The sequence below is a fragment of the Mugil cephalus genome, chromosome 2, assembly GCF_022458985.1.
Source record: "Mugil cephalus isolate CIBA_MC_2020 chromosome 2, CIBA_Mcephalus_1.1, whole genome shotgun sequence".
NCBI lineage: Eukaryota > Metazoa > Chordata > Actinopteri > Mugiliformes > Mugilidae > Mugil > Mugil cephalus.
Window position 1 is genome coordinate 27491624 of NC_061771.1, and position 12526 is coordinate 27504149.

Sequence of the window (12526 nt, forward strand, 5' to 3'; positions counted from 1 at the left end):
TGCAGATGGAAACTGGGAAACATTTTTTTTTGGTTATTTAAAAGAAATAAAACGATTACCAAACGAAGCTCTGTTTACTTTATCACTCAGCACCGACACATTAAAGTCATTAGCAACAGCTCTAACTTTTACTGTTTTTTTTCTCTCTCTCCTAAACTAATAGTGCAGGAGGTCATTCAACCCCTGTCTACAGTTTAGATTGGAGCTGTTGTGCTGTTGTTAAGCTTTTGGTAGTAATATGTGTTGATGTTAAAGCCAAGGTGTGAAACTAATACTGCCTGTAAGCTAAATATAATTAGCCAAAGCAGACTCCAGCTGTGATGTCCATTCAAGGAGGTGATTGAGAAAGTAATTAACAGATATTCTTCTTTCAAGGTGAAGCAGCATAGATCAGAGTCTGCAGAGTCTGTTCAGTCCAAAGACTAAGGACAGAATGATGTCTTCATTGACCCTCAGGGACGATCCCTGCTTGTGCTCTACCTCTTTTTACCTGTTTACTTTTTATTTTGTATGAATATGACCATTAAATATCCTTTGAGTTTGAGTTTTGGTTAAATTGAAACTTGTAACATTTGTTATCATCGGCCCTCGCTGCATGCTGGTGTAAAAAGAGTCTGGTGTTGTGTTACGTCATGTGTCAGTGCGTCACCTTGTCGGGCAGACCGGCCGGCTGACAGACGATCCTGAGCGGCAGAGACTGTTTGTCGCTCAGAGCCTTCAGGTGGCTGCTGATCCCCGTCCCCTCGATCTGCCACTGTCGTAGGTGGTAGGCGAACCTGCCAGAGACCGGAAACAAATCCTGTATTAATACTGATGTAAATCAATATTCTGCTGAGCTGCGTTTGTTGTTCCTCACCAAGCTGCTACGTATTATCCATTACCTACTGATACTGTCGTTTCTTACCATTGTTGGTATGTATTATTATTATAATGTAATTTAACACTTAGTCAGTGTACATCGTAAAATAATATAGTATAGACCTATTTGTTCAATGTCCTGGTTTTGAATTTAAAATGAACGTGTTAAAATGAGCACTTTTCTGACTCAGTTTGAATATTGAACCTTTATGTTTTCTGTTAATTGCATTATTACATCCTACTATATGCAGGTCGTTTTTGTTGTAAAATGTTTTACTCACTTGCTTGAAATAAATGGGAAAACACGTCCAAACGTGTTGTTTACCTGCGTCTGAAGGCCTCCAGGTGGGTTTTGAGCATGAGCAGCCCCCTCTCGATGCTGGTCAGGCTGGAGTGAGCGTCCTTCTCCAGGTTGGCGGAGGCCATCAGAAGACTCTCCATACACTTCCTGATGAACTCCTGCTCCTTTTCCAGGCCCGTCTTACCAGCTGGAGACGCACAAATGTAGCGTGATTATTGTGATTAGGGAGTTAAGGTTAGGGATCATGGGATGGGACGGTTGTTTCAGGAGCCTGTATACGCTAAGTTTTGAAAGGCTCTGTTTCCGTGTAGACATGAGCTAAAGCTAATCCACTAATTTAAACTTGGCTCTTACTGAAAAACACTTAAAACATGTGAACGTAGCAAAGTTAAGATGCATGAGGAAGTGTTGAGTGTGTGTAGACGTAAACTGACCGTTGATGTAGTAGGAGTTGATGTACTGGATGGCAGCGCGGCTGATGTCTGCAGACTGAGCTCTGAGAGCGATGCCCCACAGCTGATCCATCCCACACAGCTGGAGACACACACACACACACACACACACACACACACACAGACACACACACACACAGACCGAATGAACCATCGACTCACGAGTTCTTTGTGTGTTTGTTTTCTAGTCGATTGCGAGGAGTTTGTGTACCTCACAGCTGGAGGCGTTGTCCAGGGCGCTGGTGGCGAGACGGGCCAGGTTACAGAGGTGCTGGAAGAGGTTGAGGCCCGTCATGCTGATGGTCTCCGGCTTCAGCTGAGGCATCTGGAGACGCACAAGCACATAAGAAAATGTTTACGTTTAGATTAGAGTGGGTAGATACTTTATTTATCCAGTGTCCAGTAGCTTCACCGAATAGAATAGAACAGAATAATAATAATAATTAATCTTTAATAGTCCAGTTGGTTCCTCATAAGAACCTATTACAAAACGTTTTATGAACCACATTTTTAAAGAAAAAGAAGTTTAATTTCTGTATAGTTCTATGTCTCAGTGTTGTGTTATTCCTAAAATTCTTAATAGGACTTTAAACCTAGAAATAGCAGCTAATTTAATTGGACAAATTGCAGATTTTAGCCCGTTGGTCCTATGTGTGACACCTGTGATGCTACTGTTCCATTGTTGCCATTTTATTCTGAAAGTCTTATTTATGTTATGCACATTTCTATTTTAAGTGGAGTCAAATTCCTTGTACGTGCACAAAAACCCGCTCAATCAACCTGATTCTGACTGAAAGTGAAACAGGAAGTAGAAACAAAAATTAACCCAACTGGCAAAAAAAGACACTAGCGCCGACTAGTGTTTGGGAGGAGGTGTTACAGAGAGAGACGAACTGACCAGGGTGAGGGTTAACGGCTCGTACCACAAATTCACTAGATCCCAAACTGATCCAAGTATCTGTGGGATGATCCCCTCAACCCACAGGACCCACTAACAACAGGACCCCCTCAGAAGATCCAGGTCCATTCTCTGCACATACAATACAATATTTCCATAAAACCGTCTTCAACCGTAATGTGGATGTTCTGAACTCGTCTGTACCTTCTCCAGGAAGAGGTGTTTGTAGGTCTCCATGCCCATGGCGTGCTGGTCTTTGCTGCGGACCTGGTTGAGGAACCAGTGCAGCGCGTCGTCGTAACACTCGGCGTCCTCCACCAGACAGTGCCACAGGATGTCCACCTGCTCCAGACTCAGCCCTGAGACACAGAGACACACAGTTACACAACGGAACGAACTCCTTTCAAGACAAACGGATTCAAATACTTTACACTTTAAATTGCAAACATCGAACAAAATGACGAGAAATCGAAAATGTTCCTGTTACACTTGAGTGTATTTTCTTGAGTGGGAACTTTTAGCAAATTTTCTTGTAAACTTGTGACACTTTTGGATTATTTGGTTCTCTAATTTTTTACGTTAAAACTATCTAATATGTAAAAAAAACACTATTTTAGGATCATTTACACTTAAGCACCTACGTCTGTTATAATAAATAACTTCGAAATCTTAAAATGGACTTAATCAGACATGAAGTGGAGACATATTGTCCATATTCATATGCAGTCTGTCTCCTGCAGTAAACCTGTCACATGTCAGCGCTGGTTACGTCTTCTAGGAGTCAATGTGTCCAAGTATTCGTCACACAGTCCAACATTTCTGTTAATTACATTTCCAGAAGTTCTTGGTTTCAAATAAAACTTTCCAAATTCCACAAGGGAGTCGTGACAGAAAATTTGTGTTCTGTATTTTCACTTTTTCCTGGATCATGTCACGTTCGCTAAACGTAGGTGGAATTTGAACTGTCTCAGCTGTAGTAATTACAGAGCTGTCATGGTGTTTGGATGTGGATAAGGTGGATAAAGGTGGATAAAGGTGGATAAAGGTGGTGTGGCGTGAAACATTGTGTCTCTGGAGCAGAACAGATGAAGCCGAGTCTTACTGAAGTGGTCTGGAGATCCCAGCGTGGAAAAAACACAGGTGAGGAACTGGAGACGGACCTGGACCTCTGCACTGTGGCTGTACCTGCAAGCGCACACACAGGACACAGGTTTGTTTTAGAGCATTATATAGCGTTTACATTATATATTATAGTGAGTCATTTTAAAAGGAAAAAAATCTCATCATCGTGGACAGACTCACAGTGCAACCTTGTGCCGCTGTTCTCTCACTTCCTGGATGTAATGCTGCAGGTTGTCGAAGAACAGTTTCATCATGTGCAGCTCCTTCTCAGCCCACCTGGAAGAAACCAAACCGCGCCAGAGCATTAGTGATAAACTTATCGTACAGGATTTATCGTCACCATGAGAATTTGCGATCTCGCGATAAATGTGATGAACGCGAGATGACGACGCCCTCGCGGCCGTAGCTCACATGTGGCTAACGGCTAAACGTCATCAATAACATGAACTGGTTCAGATATCAGAGGATGGATGAGGTGGAACAAAAAAGGTTGGTTTAAAAAAAATTAAATATATTATAGGTAATTTATTCCACCACTTGAAATACAACCACAAGCTGGAATATGAGGAGAGCCAGAAAATGAGTCAGGAGAAAGAAAGAAGCCACGTCTTCCAGTAAATGAGGAGGGACAGTCCCTGTCTTGGATGACTTGTCCCCCCCCCCCAGCTAAAGCTGTCCTCGATTTTAGCGGTTTATTAATGAGGGGAAAAAAACGTTGCCCTCAGACTACAAGTATTACGGTAGCTTATTGGTAGCTATTAACATTACAGTCAATGCAGTTAAAATATGTTTAAATAGAAAACTATTCAATACATGAAACTGAATTGTTTTTCATTCTCATTTGTGTTCTGATAATGATAAAGGAAATAACCCTGGATTTTATTTCAGAAATCTGGTAACCTTACGTCTTAGCCTTACATCTCAGACTTGTTTGATTAGTCTCTACAGTTTCCTCCACAACGTCCTAATTAAACTTGTAGTTAAGCAGCTTATTTGCTAGAAAACAGTGACGATAGGATACAGAGAAGATACATGAAGACGTGGAGACGAAGGCTGTACTCACATTGTGATCCAGTGAGTGTCGTAACTGGAGCCAAACTGCTGAAAAGTGCCGAAAAGTTTGGGAAGCAGCCGCAGGGAAACAACGACGGACCTGAGGGAGGAGTCAACGCTTTGATTAAACACGGACACACGAGGGTTTAAAGTCGTCTGCGTCTTAGTTTGTTTTGCAGAGATTTTTTTTTTACATAAATAAATCTGCCTTTTTTGTACAAACTGCTACCTGACATCTACATTTTCTAATCTTAGCAACTATATTGTAATATGTCACCATTTTCAGTAACTACACATTGCATTGCATACTATAAACTAAATTTCTTTTTTTCTTCTATTTTTTGTATAATTTTTCAAATTTGTTTATTTTTTATATATATATGTATATATATGTGTGTGTTCTATGATTGTTCCATATCTGAATAACTGTGTTGAAGTTTGGGGATGTGCTGGTAATGCAGGAATGAACCAGCCTTCCCTTACCGGTGATGGGCCAGGTTGTCGAGGCAGCCTTCGATGAAGCGCATCCTGATCTGTCGGTCGGTGAACCAGCAGACCAGAGAACACAGCAGCTTCTCGGCCTCGTTGATCAGACCCTCAGACAGATGAATCTGGACGAGACGAAAAAAACAAAAAAACACAGCTCACAGATTAAAGCAGCTCTCACCTTTCTGGTAAAAATGTGAACACGAACAACTTCACTCCCCTCCGCCGGACCTCTGACCTCCCCTCCTGCCCCGACGCATGCAGAGGGAAAGTGAAGGTGCAGACACAGTAATTTAATGAACTGTTCTATTTACGGTCGACTAGTCACGATTAACGGAGCGCGAAGGTTTGAAAGCATTTCACCAAAAATATAAAAGAGAAGAACGTGTCTTTTATATATATTATAGCTATAAACATAAACATTAGCTTAAGGCTAATGTCGACGACTCCATTAGCATCTTAGCACGCGTAGGTTATGTGTTAAAAATGTTAAAGGACAGAGTTGTGCCTTCATTTTAATTTACACCAGCATATTTCAAGATGTCACAAATGCTGGTACAAGCTCCGGAGTTCAATAAAAAGTGAATGTAACATAATATTAACTGTCTTTATATTTAGTTTACACATCCCTTAAAGCACAGGTCTGTGGAGTTACTGTAAGGGGGGCACAAAATCTTCGGTTGATTAGACATTTTTATATATATTTTTTTAAATTTTCCCCCACACCTTTAAATTTCTTCAAATACATTTTACTAAAATTCCAAAGTATTTTAGTATGTTAATATTTAGCTACGTTTAAAGTCAAAACTGTCAAGAAAACAATTTTATATGTATAAAATTGACAGATAAAGAAAAAAATTGACAGATTGACAGTTTTAACTTTAATTGTTTTCTCATTAGTGGAACCAGTCAGAGTCAGCGTGTAATATGCAGCGTTGTGATTGGCTCAGTAGCAATGGGGGCGGAGCCTACTGTCTACATGAGGCTTAGACTGGAATGAAAACCAACAATATTTGAACACGTGTATTATTTCAATACTATTAGATGCAAAATAACAATAATGTGTATTTATAAATAGCACTAGTTTAATATAGAACACATATATAGTATATATATTTTTGCAGATGCACCAGTTTTTTTCTTCCAGTCTCTAAAAGCAGCTTCTTTTAACCCTGTGAACATTAACACCACTGAGCTGTGTTGATTTAGCCGGAGCAGAAGTCATTACCGCGTCTTCGTCTTGCACCAGGTCCCACAGCAAAGTGTTTCCCTTCTTGCAAACATTATCTAGGTTGATGTCCGTCACCGCGTGGCTGCTGGAGTACTGGTGTTTATGAACGGCCGGACCTGTGGAGACACTCACAAACTCAGACAGGCTCCCTTTTATTTTAGTTATTTATTCGTTCGGAAACATTAACCCGATTACTCGCCTTGCACCAGGTGCTCGTGGTAAATGGAAGCCAGGTTGGGGAGGTGCTGCTGAAGGTGGGAGCTGAGCTCGGCGTGGGAGTTGATCTGGACCAGCTCCTCCTCGCAGCCCGACTCCTCCCCGTCGAAGTCGGCCATGTTCTTCTCTGACTTGGCGCTGACCTGGGAGCTGCTGCAGCTCACGTCATCAGCGCTCAGCATGTCCTCCACCATGGGACTGGGGGGTTAAAGGAAGCAGAGTCTTTAAATATATGTGACGCACACACCATGACAGAAACCAGCGCTTTACTTTTAGGTCTCATCCGTTCTATGGCATAACATCATGACCGATGTCCTGATACTGTGTAAGTCTCCAAAACAGTTGTGACTCATCAGAGAATGGACATGGGCCTGATGAGGGGGCGGGGCCTCTGTGGATCATCCCACAGATACGTGATCAGTTTGGGATCTAGTGGATTTGCAGGTCAGTTCAACACCTTGTGTGGTTCTGGGTTTTATTTTTTAGTTGTTCCTAAAGTGTTTGATGATGATCAGTTTGGGATCTAGTGGATTTGGAGGCCACGTTCTACATGTTCCTTTTAGTTGTTAGTCTTGTTGTGTTTTTGCTGCCATCAAGGAGAGTCATTGCTATGAGGTGGTGTCTGGTCTGGTCTGGGTGGATACATGTGTAAGTAACGTCCACATGAATGAATGTCAGATCCAAACGTTGTGACAAGATGCTTTAAATGTTAAATTTACTTCACCTGTCAGTGGTCATAATGTTGTGGCTGATTTATGTATATATATATATATATATATATATATATATATATATATATACAGTGGGGGAAATAAGTATTTGATCCCCTGCTGAATTTGTAAGTTTGCCCACTTCCATAGAAATGATCAGACTCTGGTTTTTATGGTTGTTTACTGGTTATGGGTATAGACAGATTATCAGTCGAAAATGCATAAAAAACACACAATCTAAAAGTTATAAATTGTTATGTATTTTATTAAGGGAAATAAGTATTTGATCCCCAAGCACAACACAAGTCAGTACTTTGTAGAGAAACCTTTGTTGGCAAGCACAGCGATGAGACGTTTCTTGTAGTTGGTCACCAGGTTTGCACACAGCGCAGGAGGGATTTTGGCCCATTCATCTTTACAGACAGTCTCTAAATCCTTCAAGTTTCTTGGCTGCCTCTTGGAAACTTGGAGCTTCAGCTCTCTCCACAGGTTTTCGATCGGGTTAAGGTCTGGAGACTGACTAGGCCACTCCATGACCTTAATATGCTTCTTCTTGAGCCACTCCTTTGTTGTCCTGGCAGTATGTTTTGGGTCATTGTCATGTTGGAAAACCCACCCACGAGGCATCTTCAGTGTTCTTGCTGAGGAAAGAAGGTTTTTGTCCAAGATGTTACAGTACATGGCTGCATTCATTGGCCCCATAATGCGGTGAAGTTGCCCTGTACCCTTTGCTGAAAAACAGCCCCAAAACATGATGTTTCCACCTCCATGCTTAACCGTGGGTATGGTGTTCTTTGGGTCATACTCACGTTTTTTCATCTTCCAAACACGGCGGGTCGAGTTAATGCCAAATAGCTCAACTTTGGTTTCGTCAGACCACAGCACTTTCTCCCAAGCCTTCTCTGAGTCATTTAGATGTTCACTGGCAAACTTAAGGCAGGCCTGTACATGTGCCTTCTTGAGCAGGGGGACCTTGCGGGCACTGCAAGAGTTCAATCCATAACGGCGCAGTGTGTTGCCAACTGTTTTCTTGGTGACGGAGGTCCCAACTGCTTCCAGATCATTAACAAGCTCCTGCCGTGTTGTTTTAGGCTGCTCCCTCACCTTTCTCATCATCATCCTCACTCCATGAGGCGAGATTTTGCGGGGAGCTCCAGACCGAGGACAGTTGATGGTCCTTTTATGGGTCTTCCACTTGCGAATAATGGCACCAATAGTTGTCACCTTCTCACCAAGCCTTTTGCTGATGGTTTTGTAACCTATACCAGCCTTGTGCAGGTCTACAATCTTGTCCCTGACATCTTTTGACAGCTCTTTGGTCTTGGCCATGGTGCTGTAGAAGTTGGAATGTAAGAAACTGATTCTTAGAGCAGGTGTGCTTTATATACATGACGAGTTAAGATCAGGAGTATTGGTAATTAGTTGACTGAGCACAGCTGTGTGCCACATGCGCACCAGCCAATCTGTAGGAGCCTGAATTCTAAGTGAATTGTTGGGGATCAAATACTTATTTCCCTTAATAAAATACATAACAATTTATAACTTTCAGATTGTGTGTTTTTTATGCATTTTCGATTGATATTCTGTCTATACCCATAACCAGTAAACAACCATAAAAACCAGAGTCTGATCATTTCTATGGAAGTGGGCAAACTTACAAATTCAGCAGGGGATCAAATACTTATTTCCCCCACTGTATATATATATATATATATTATATATTAGTTAGTTATATTAGTTCTGTATAAACACAACTCAAAACATCTAGTTAATTTAAAAAAAAAAGTGGACCCATTCAAACTTAAATATTAAACGTTTATTAAGGAAAACGAGCCAATATTACATATCAGAGAGCGGTAATAATAAGGGAACTTTTACCCTCAATTTTCTTGAATAAATTAATAGACCAGCGTAATATTTGTGTTTCATTTGTTTTGTCGGGTTCTCTTTGTCCACTTTCAGGACTTTCGGGATGTTTTGAGTCATTTTTTTATGCAGAAATACAGAAAATTCTGACACGCACACAAAATTTTATCTGTAATTAAGGAGCTGAATGAAATAATTTAATATAATTTAATAAAACGCCTTAATTCACAGGTTCCCTGTTGGCTTATTGAGGGGAATGAATAAAACTTTCTAACCTGAAACATGAATTCATAAATATATTTTTATTTATTTTTTCTTACCCTTCATGGTGGTGATGATGATGGTGGTGGTGGTGGTGGTGATGATGCTGGGGCCCGATGAATCTGCGGCAGTTGAAGAGCTCGCTGCCCATGGCCTCTCCGAGGAAGTCCCCGGGCCTGGGCAGGCAGGGCGGCTCCTGAGGCCCCTGGACCATCTGGGAGGGGCTGATGTCCGGGGGCTGTTGCTGGGGCTCCGCCCCCTCAGGACGCGCCGACGAAGACGCAGAACAGGCGTCCAGCATCCTCATCCGGCCCTCGAGAGACGTCGACGCCGCCGACACCATGATGGCAGACGTCTCCGGGCTGAAGGGGAGGGTCTTGGCTTTGGCCCCGCCCCCTGAGCCGCTGGGCCCCGCCCCCTGGCTCGGCCCCTCCCCGAGAGCCTCCCCCGCCTTCCTCTTCCTCGACTCGGTCTGCTCTCTGGGCTCCTTCTGCAGGACGCCCTCGGCCGCCGACCTGTTCCCCTGCTCGTCTTCGTCCTCCTCCTCGTCGTCGTCGTCCTCCTCCTCGTCCTCCTCCTCCTCCTCCTCGTCCTCCTCCTCCTTCAGGGCCTCGCTGTCGGCCATGTCGTCCGAGTGCATCTCGCTGCCGGGGCTCCCCGCCGACTGGCTGGCCCGGCTGGAGGCGGCCTCGTTGCTGGAGGCTTCGCTGCGGCCGCTGCTGCTGCCCGGACCGCTGCTGCCTTCCTCCACGCTGTTGGCCGTCTCGTCTGAGCTGCCCTGCATCGACTCCTGAGGACACAACACGAGACTCATTCACACCTGGAAGCCTTACGAAGAGACGTGTGCAGGCCTTAAAGCTGGGCTAAGTATTTGCTGTCATTTCGTGTAATTCTGTGACGTCACTGATCGTCCTCTAGAGGGACCAACCACCACTGTTGCATGCACCTTGATTATGATTTTACAGTTTACTCATATTTAATCGTTTCTTCTGCCTGTACCTCTGTATCTGAGAGTCTCTGCTGGCTCCTCTTACTGCCCGTCATCATCTGGTCGTCCATCTCCATGTCGCTGCCTCCGCTGTGTTGAGTGTCGCTGTTGTCGCTGCTGTCCGGACTGGCAGCCGGAGAACCTGAGGTCGGACAGATCACCACAGATTAGAGAACGATTTAGGGCGCAGGGGTCAAACATGTGGCCCAAAGTTACATAGAAGACTGCATTTTTACTGCAACTTGGGAATAATTTCTATTGCTAATCCACTGAGACCCTTAACTAAACAGCTGACAGTAATGTGGCAATTTGCACTTATTTTTCTTAAGATTTTTTAAGGATAATTTATTAAATATATAATAAATATTCCCCTAATTGACTTTTTTGCACTAAAACAAACGGAAAAAGTATTGACTTGTCATTACTTATTATTATTATTTATTATTCTGTTAAATTGGGCTGAAAATCTAAAAGGCTAAAAAAAATGTTACTCAAATCATCCATTAAATATTTATTTTAGCCACTTTTAAATCAAAAATGTGACTTGATGAGGTTCTTTAAGAACAGTCTTCAGTATCATCTGATGGTTTAGAGACACAAAGAATAACAGAATAATACATCCTCAATCAGTCCTTGGACCTGTTACGAGCATCTCTGTGCCTGATATAACTTCATTAAAGCCAGTAAGTAAATGAGTAAACTTTATTTACACAGCACCGTTCCCAGGTAACAAACCACAAAGTGCTTCACAATAAAACAGACAGAATGTTGCACAAAAGGACAAAACAAAAGTAAAACGCATTTTAGAGAAAAACAAAACAATTGAACCAAACCTTAAAATATAACAGAGATACAGAGAAGATCTAAGTGTAACACTGAGTTTCCAGTGAGGTGGGTGCAGACTGACCTTTCTTGTTCCCCATGGGGATGTTGGTGTTGAGCAGGGAGGCGAAGGAGCTTTGTTTGGAGAGCTGGGCCTTGGCTGCCAGGGCGTTATTCCACAGGGCCTTGATCAGCATGGAGGCCAGGTACAAAGTCTGAGGGAGGAGAGCGCATTTTAAATCCAACACAAGTCACTCAGTGAGTTCACACGCAGAGTTTAATGGAGCTACGCTCAAAATTTAACTTTCTGAACGCGGACATCGTCCCTGTTTACAAGGAATAACTGAGGGGGACGTGTCCTCCTCCTCCTCCACACTAGGTGGCGATATGAGCTTCGTCAGCCCCTTCACGTCATATAATAAACACGGTGGGTGGGTCTACTCTGGTTTACCTGCTCGGTGTGGGCGCTGGGGTGGAGACCTGACACCAGGTTGAGGACGTGATGTAGAGGAACCGGGTCCAGGTTTTTGATGAGCGAAGGGAAAAGGTCGTGGATGTAACGGCTGCAGTGTTTCAGCTGAAAAACACAAGAACAAGCAGGTGAGCGCTGACGGACGATCGACGACGTGGAGGAGGTAGAGGAGACATGTTACACGTTCAGATGGGACGAGCTTTAAAATCAAGAACTATACCAAGACCAAGACCATTAAAGGTTAAATTTAAGATCCACGCAAAGTACGAAACATACGGAAAATCAACTCAGGACACTGTGCCATAAATTAAAGGATTAATCTCGTCTTCTAATTCAGCGATTAAAAAAAAAAAAAAAACTGGTCGCATCCTACTATCGTGCAGAAATATAAACGTACACAGATGTGGCAATAACATCTGTCTCTGGTCATATCTGAACATCACACATGAAAAAGAGCATTTAACTATATATATATTTTGTTTTTTAAAAAAAGCTTTCAGTCCCAATGCACTCGTTTGAACTTCCAGACAGAGTTAAATTTACCCTTTTCATTATTAATTCTACGTTTCAGAGTTTAAAAAGACGTATTTCAGTCTCTATATCCTGGTATTAGTCCCGTCAGCAACACAGACTGTTGCATTCACGGTCTGAAACACTGTAGGAATTTAAGACACATTGTGTATAACTCAGGTCAGATGGGCCGGACCACGTGTGGGCCACTCAGGGGGTTGATTCTGGGCCACGAATGGAACAGACTTTTATTTGTATTTATTTATTTATTTATTCGTTT

At 42.7% G+C, this 12526-nt stretch overlaps 1 protein-coding gene across 4 annotated transcripts in view; it reads right to left on the bottom strand.

Moving 5' to 3' along the window:
- Positions 1–12526, bottom strand: part of usp34 (ubiquitin specific peptidase 34) — a 74822-nt gene that overhangs the window by 36321 nt on the left and 25975 nt on the right. For all 4 annotated transcript variants that reach the window (XM_047577616.1, XM_047577615.1, XM_047577614.1 and 1 more), the window contains exons 11-25: positions 11716–11841; positions 11350–11479; positions 10454–10584; positions 9514–10244; positions 6601–6815; positions 6399–6517; positions 5168–5295; positions 4695–4784; positions 3812–3907; positions 3612–3694; positions 2714–2868; positions 1823–1936; positions 1594–1693; positions 1184–1346; positions 650–776 (exon numbers count right to left, since the gene is read on the bottom strand). In XM_047577616.1, coding sequence (XP_047433572.1) covers positions 650–776; positions 1184–1346; positions 1594–1693; positions 1823–1936; positions 2714–2868; positions 3612–3694; positions 3812–3907; positions 4695–4784; positions 5168–5295; positions 6399–6517; positions 6601–6815; positions 9514–10244; positions 10454–10584; positions 11350–11479; positions 11716–11841 — 2508 coding nt within the window. The remainder of the gene's footprint in view (positions 1–649; positions 777–1183; positions 1347–1593; positions 1694–1822; positions 1937–2713; positions 2869–3611; positions 3695–3811; positions 3908–4694; positions 4785–5167; positions 5296–6398; positions 6518–6600; positions 6816–9513; positions 10245–10453; positions 10585–11349; positions 11480–11715; positions 11842–12526) is intronic.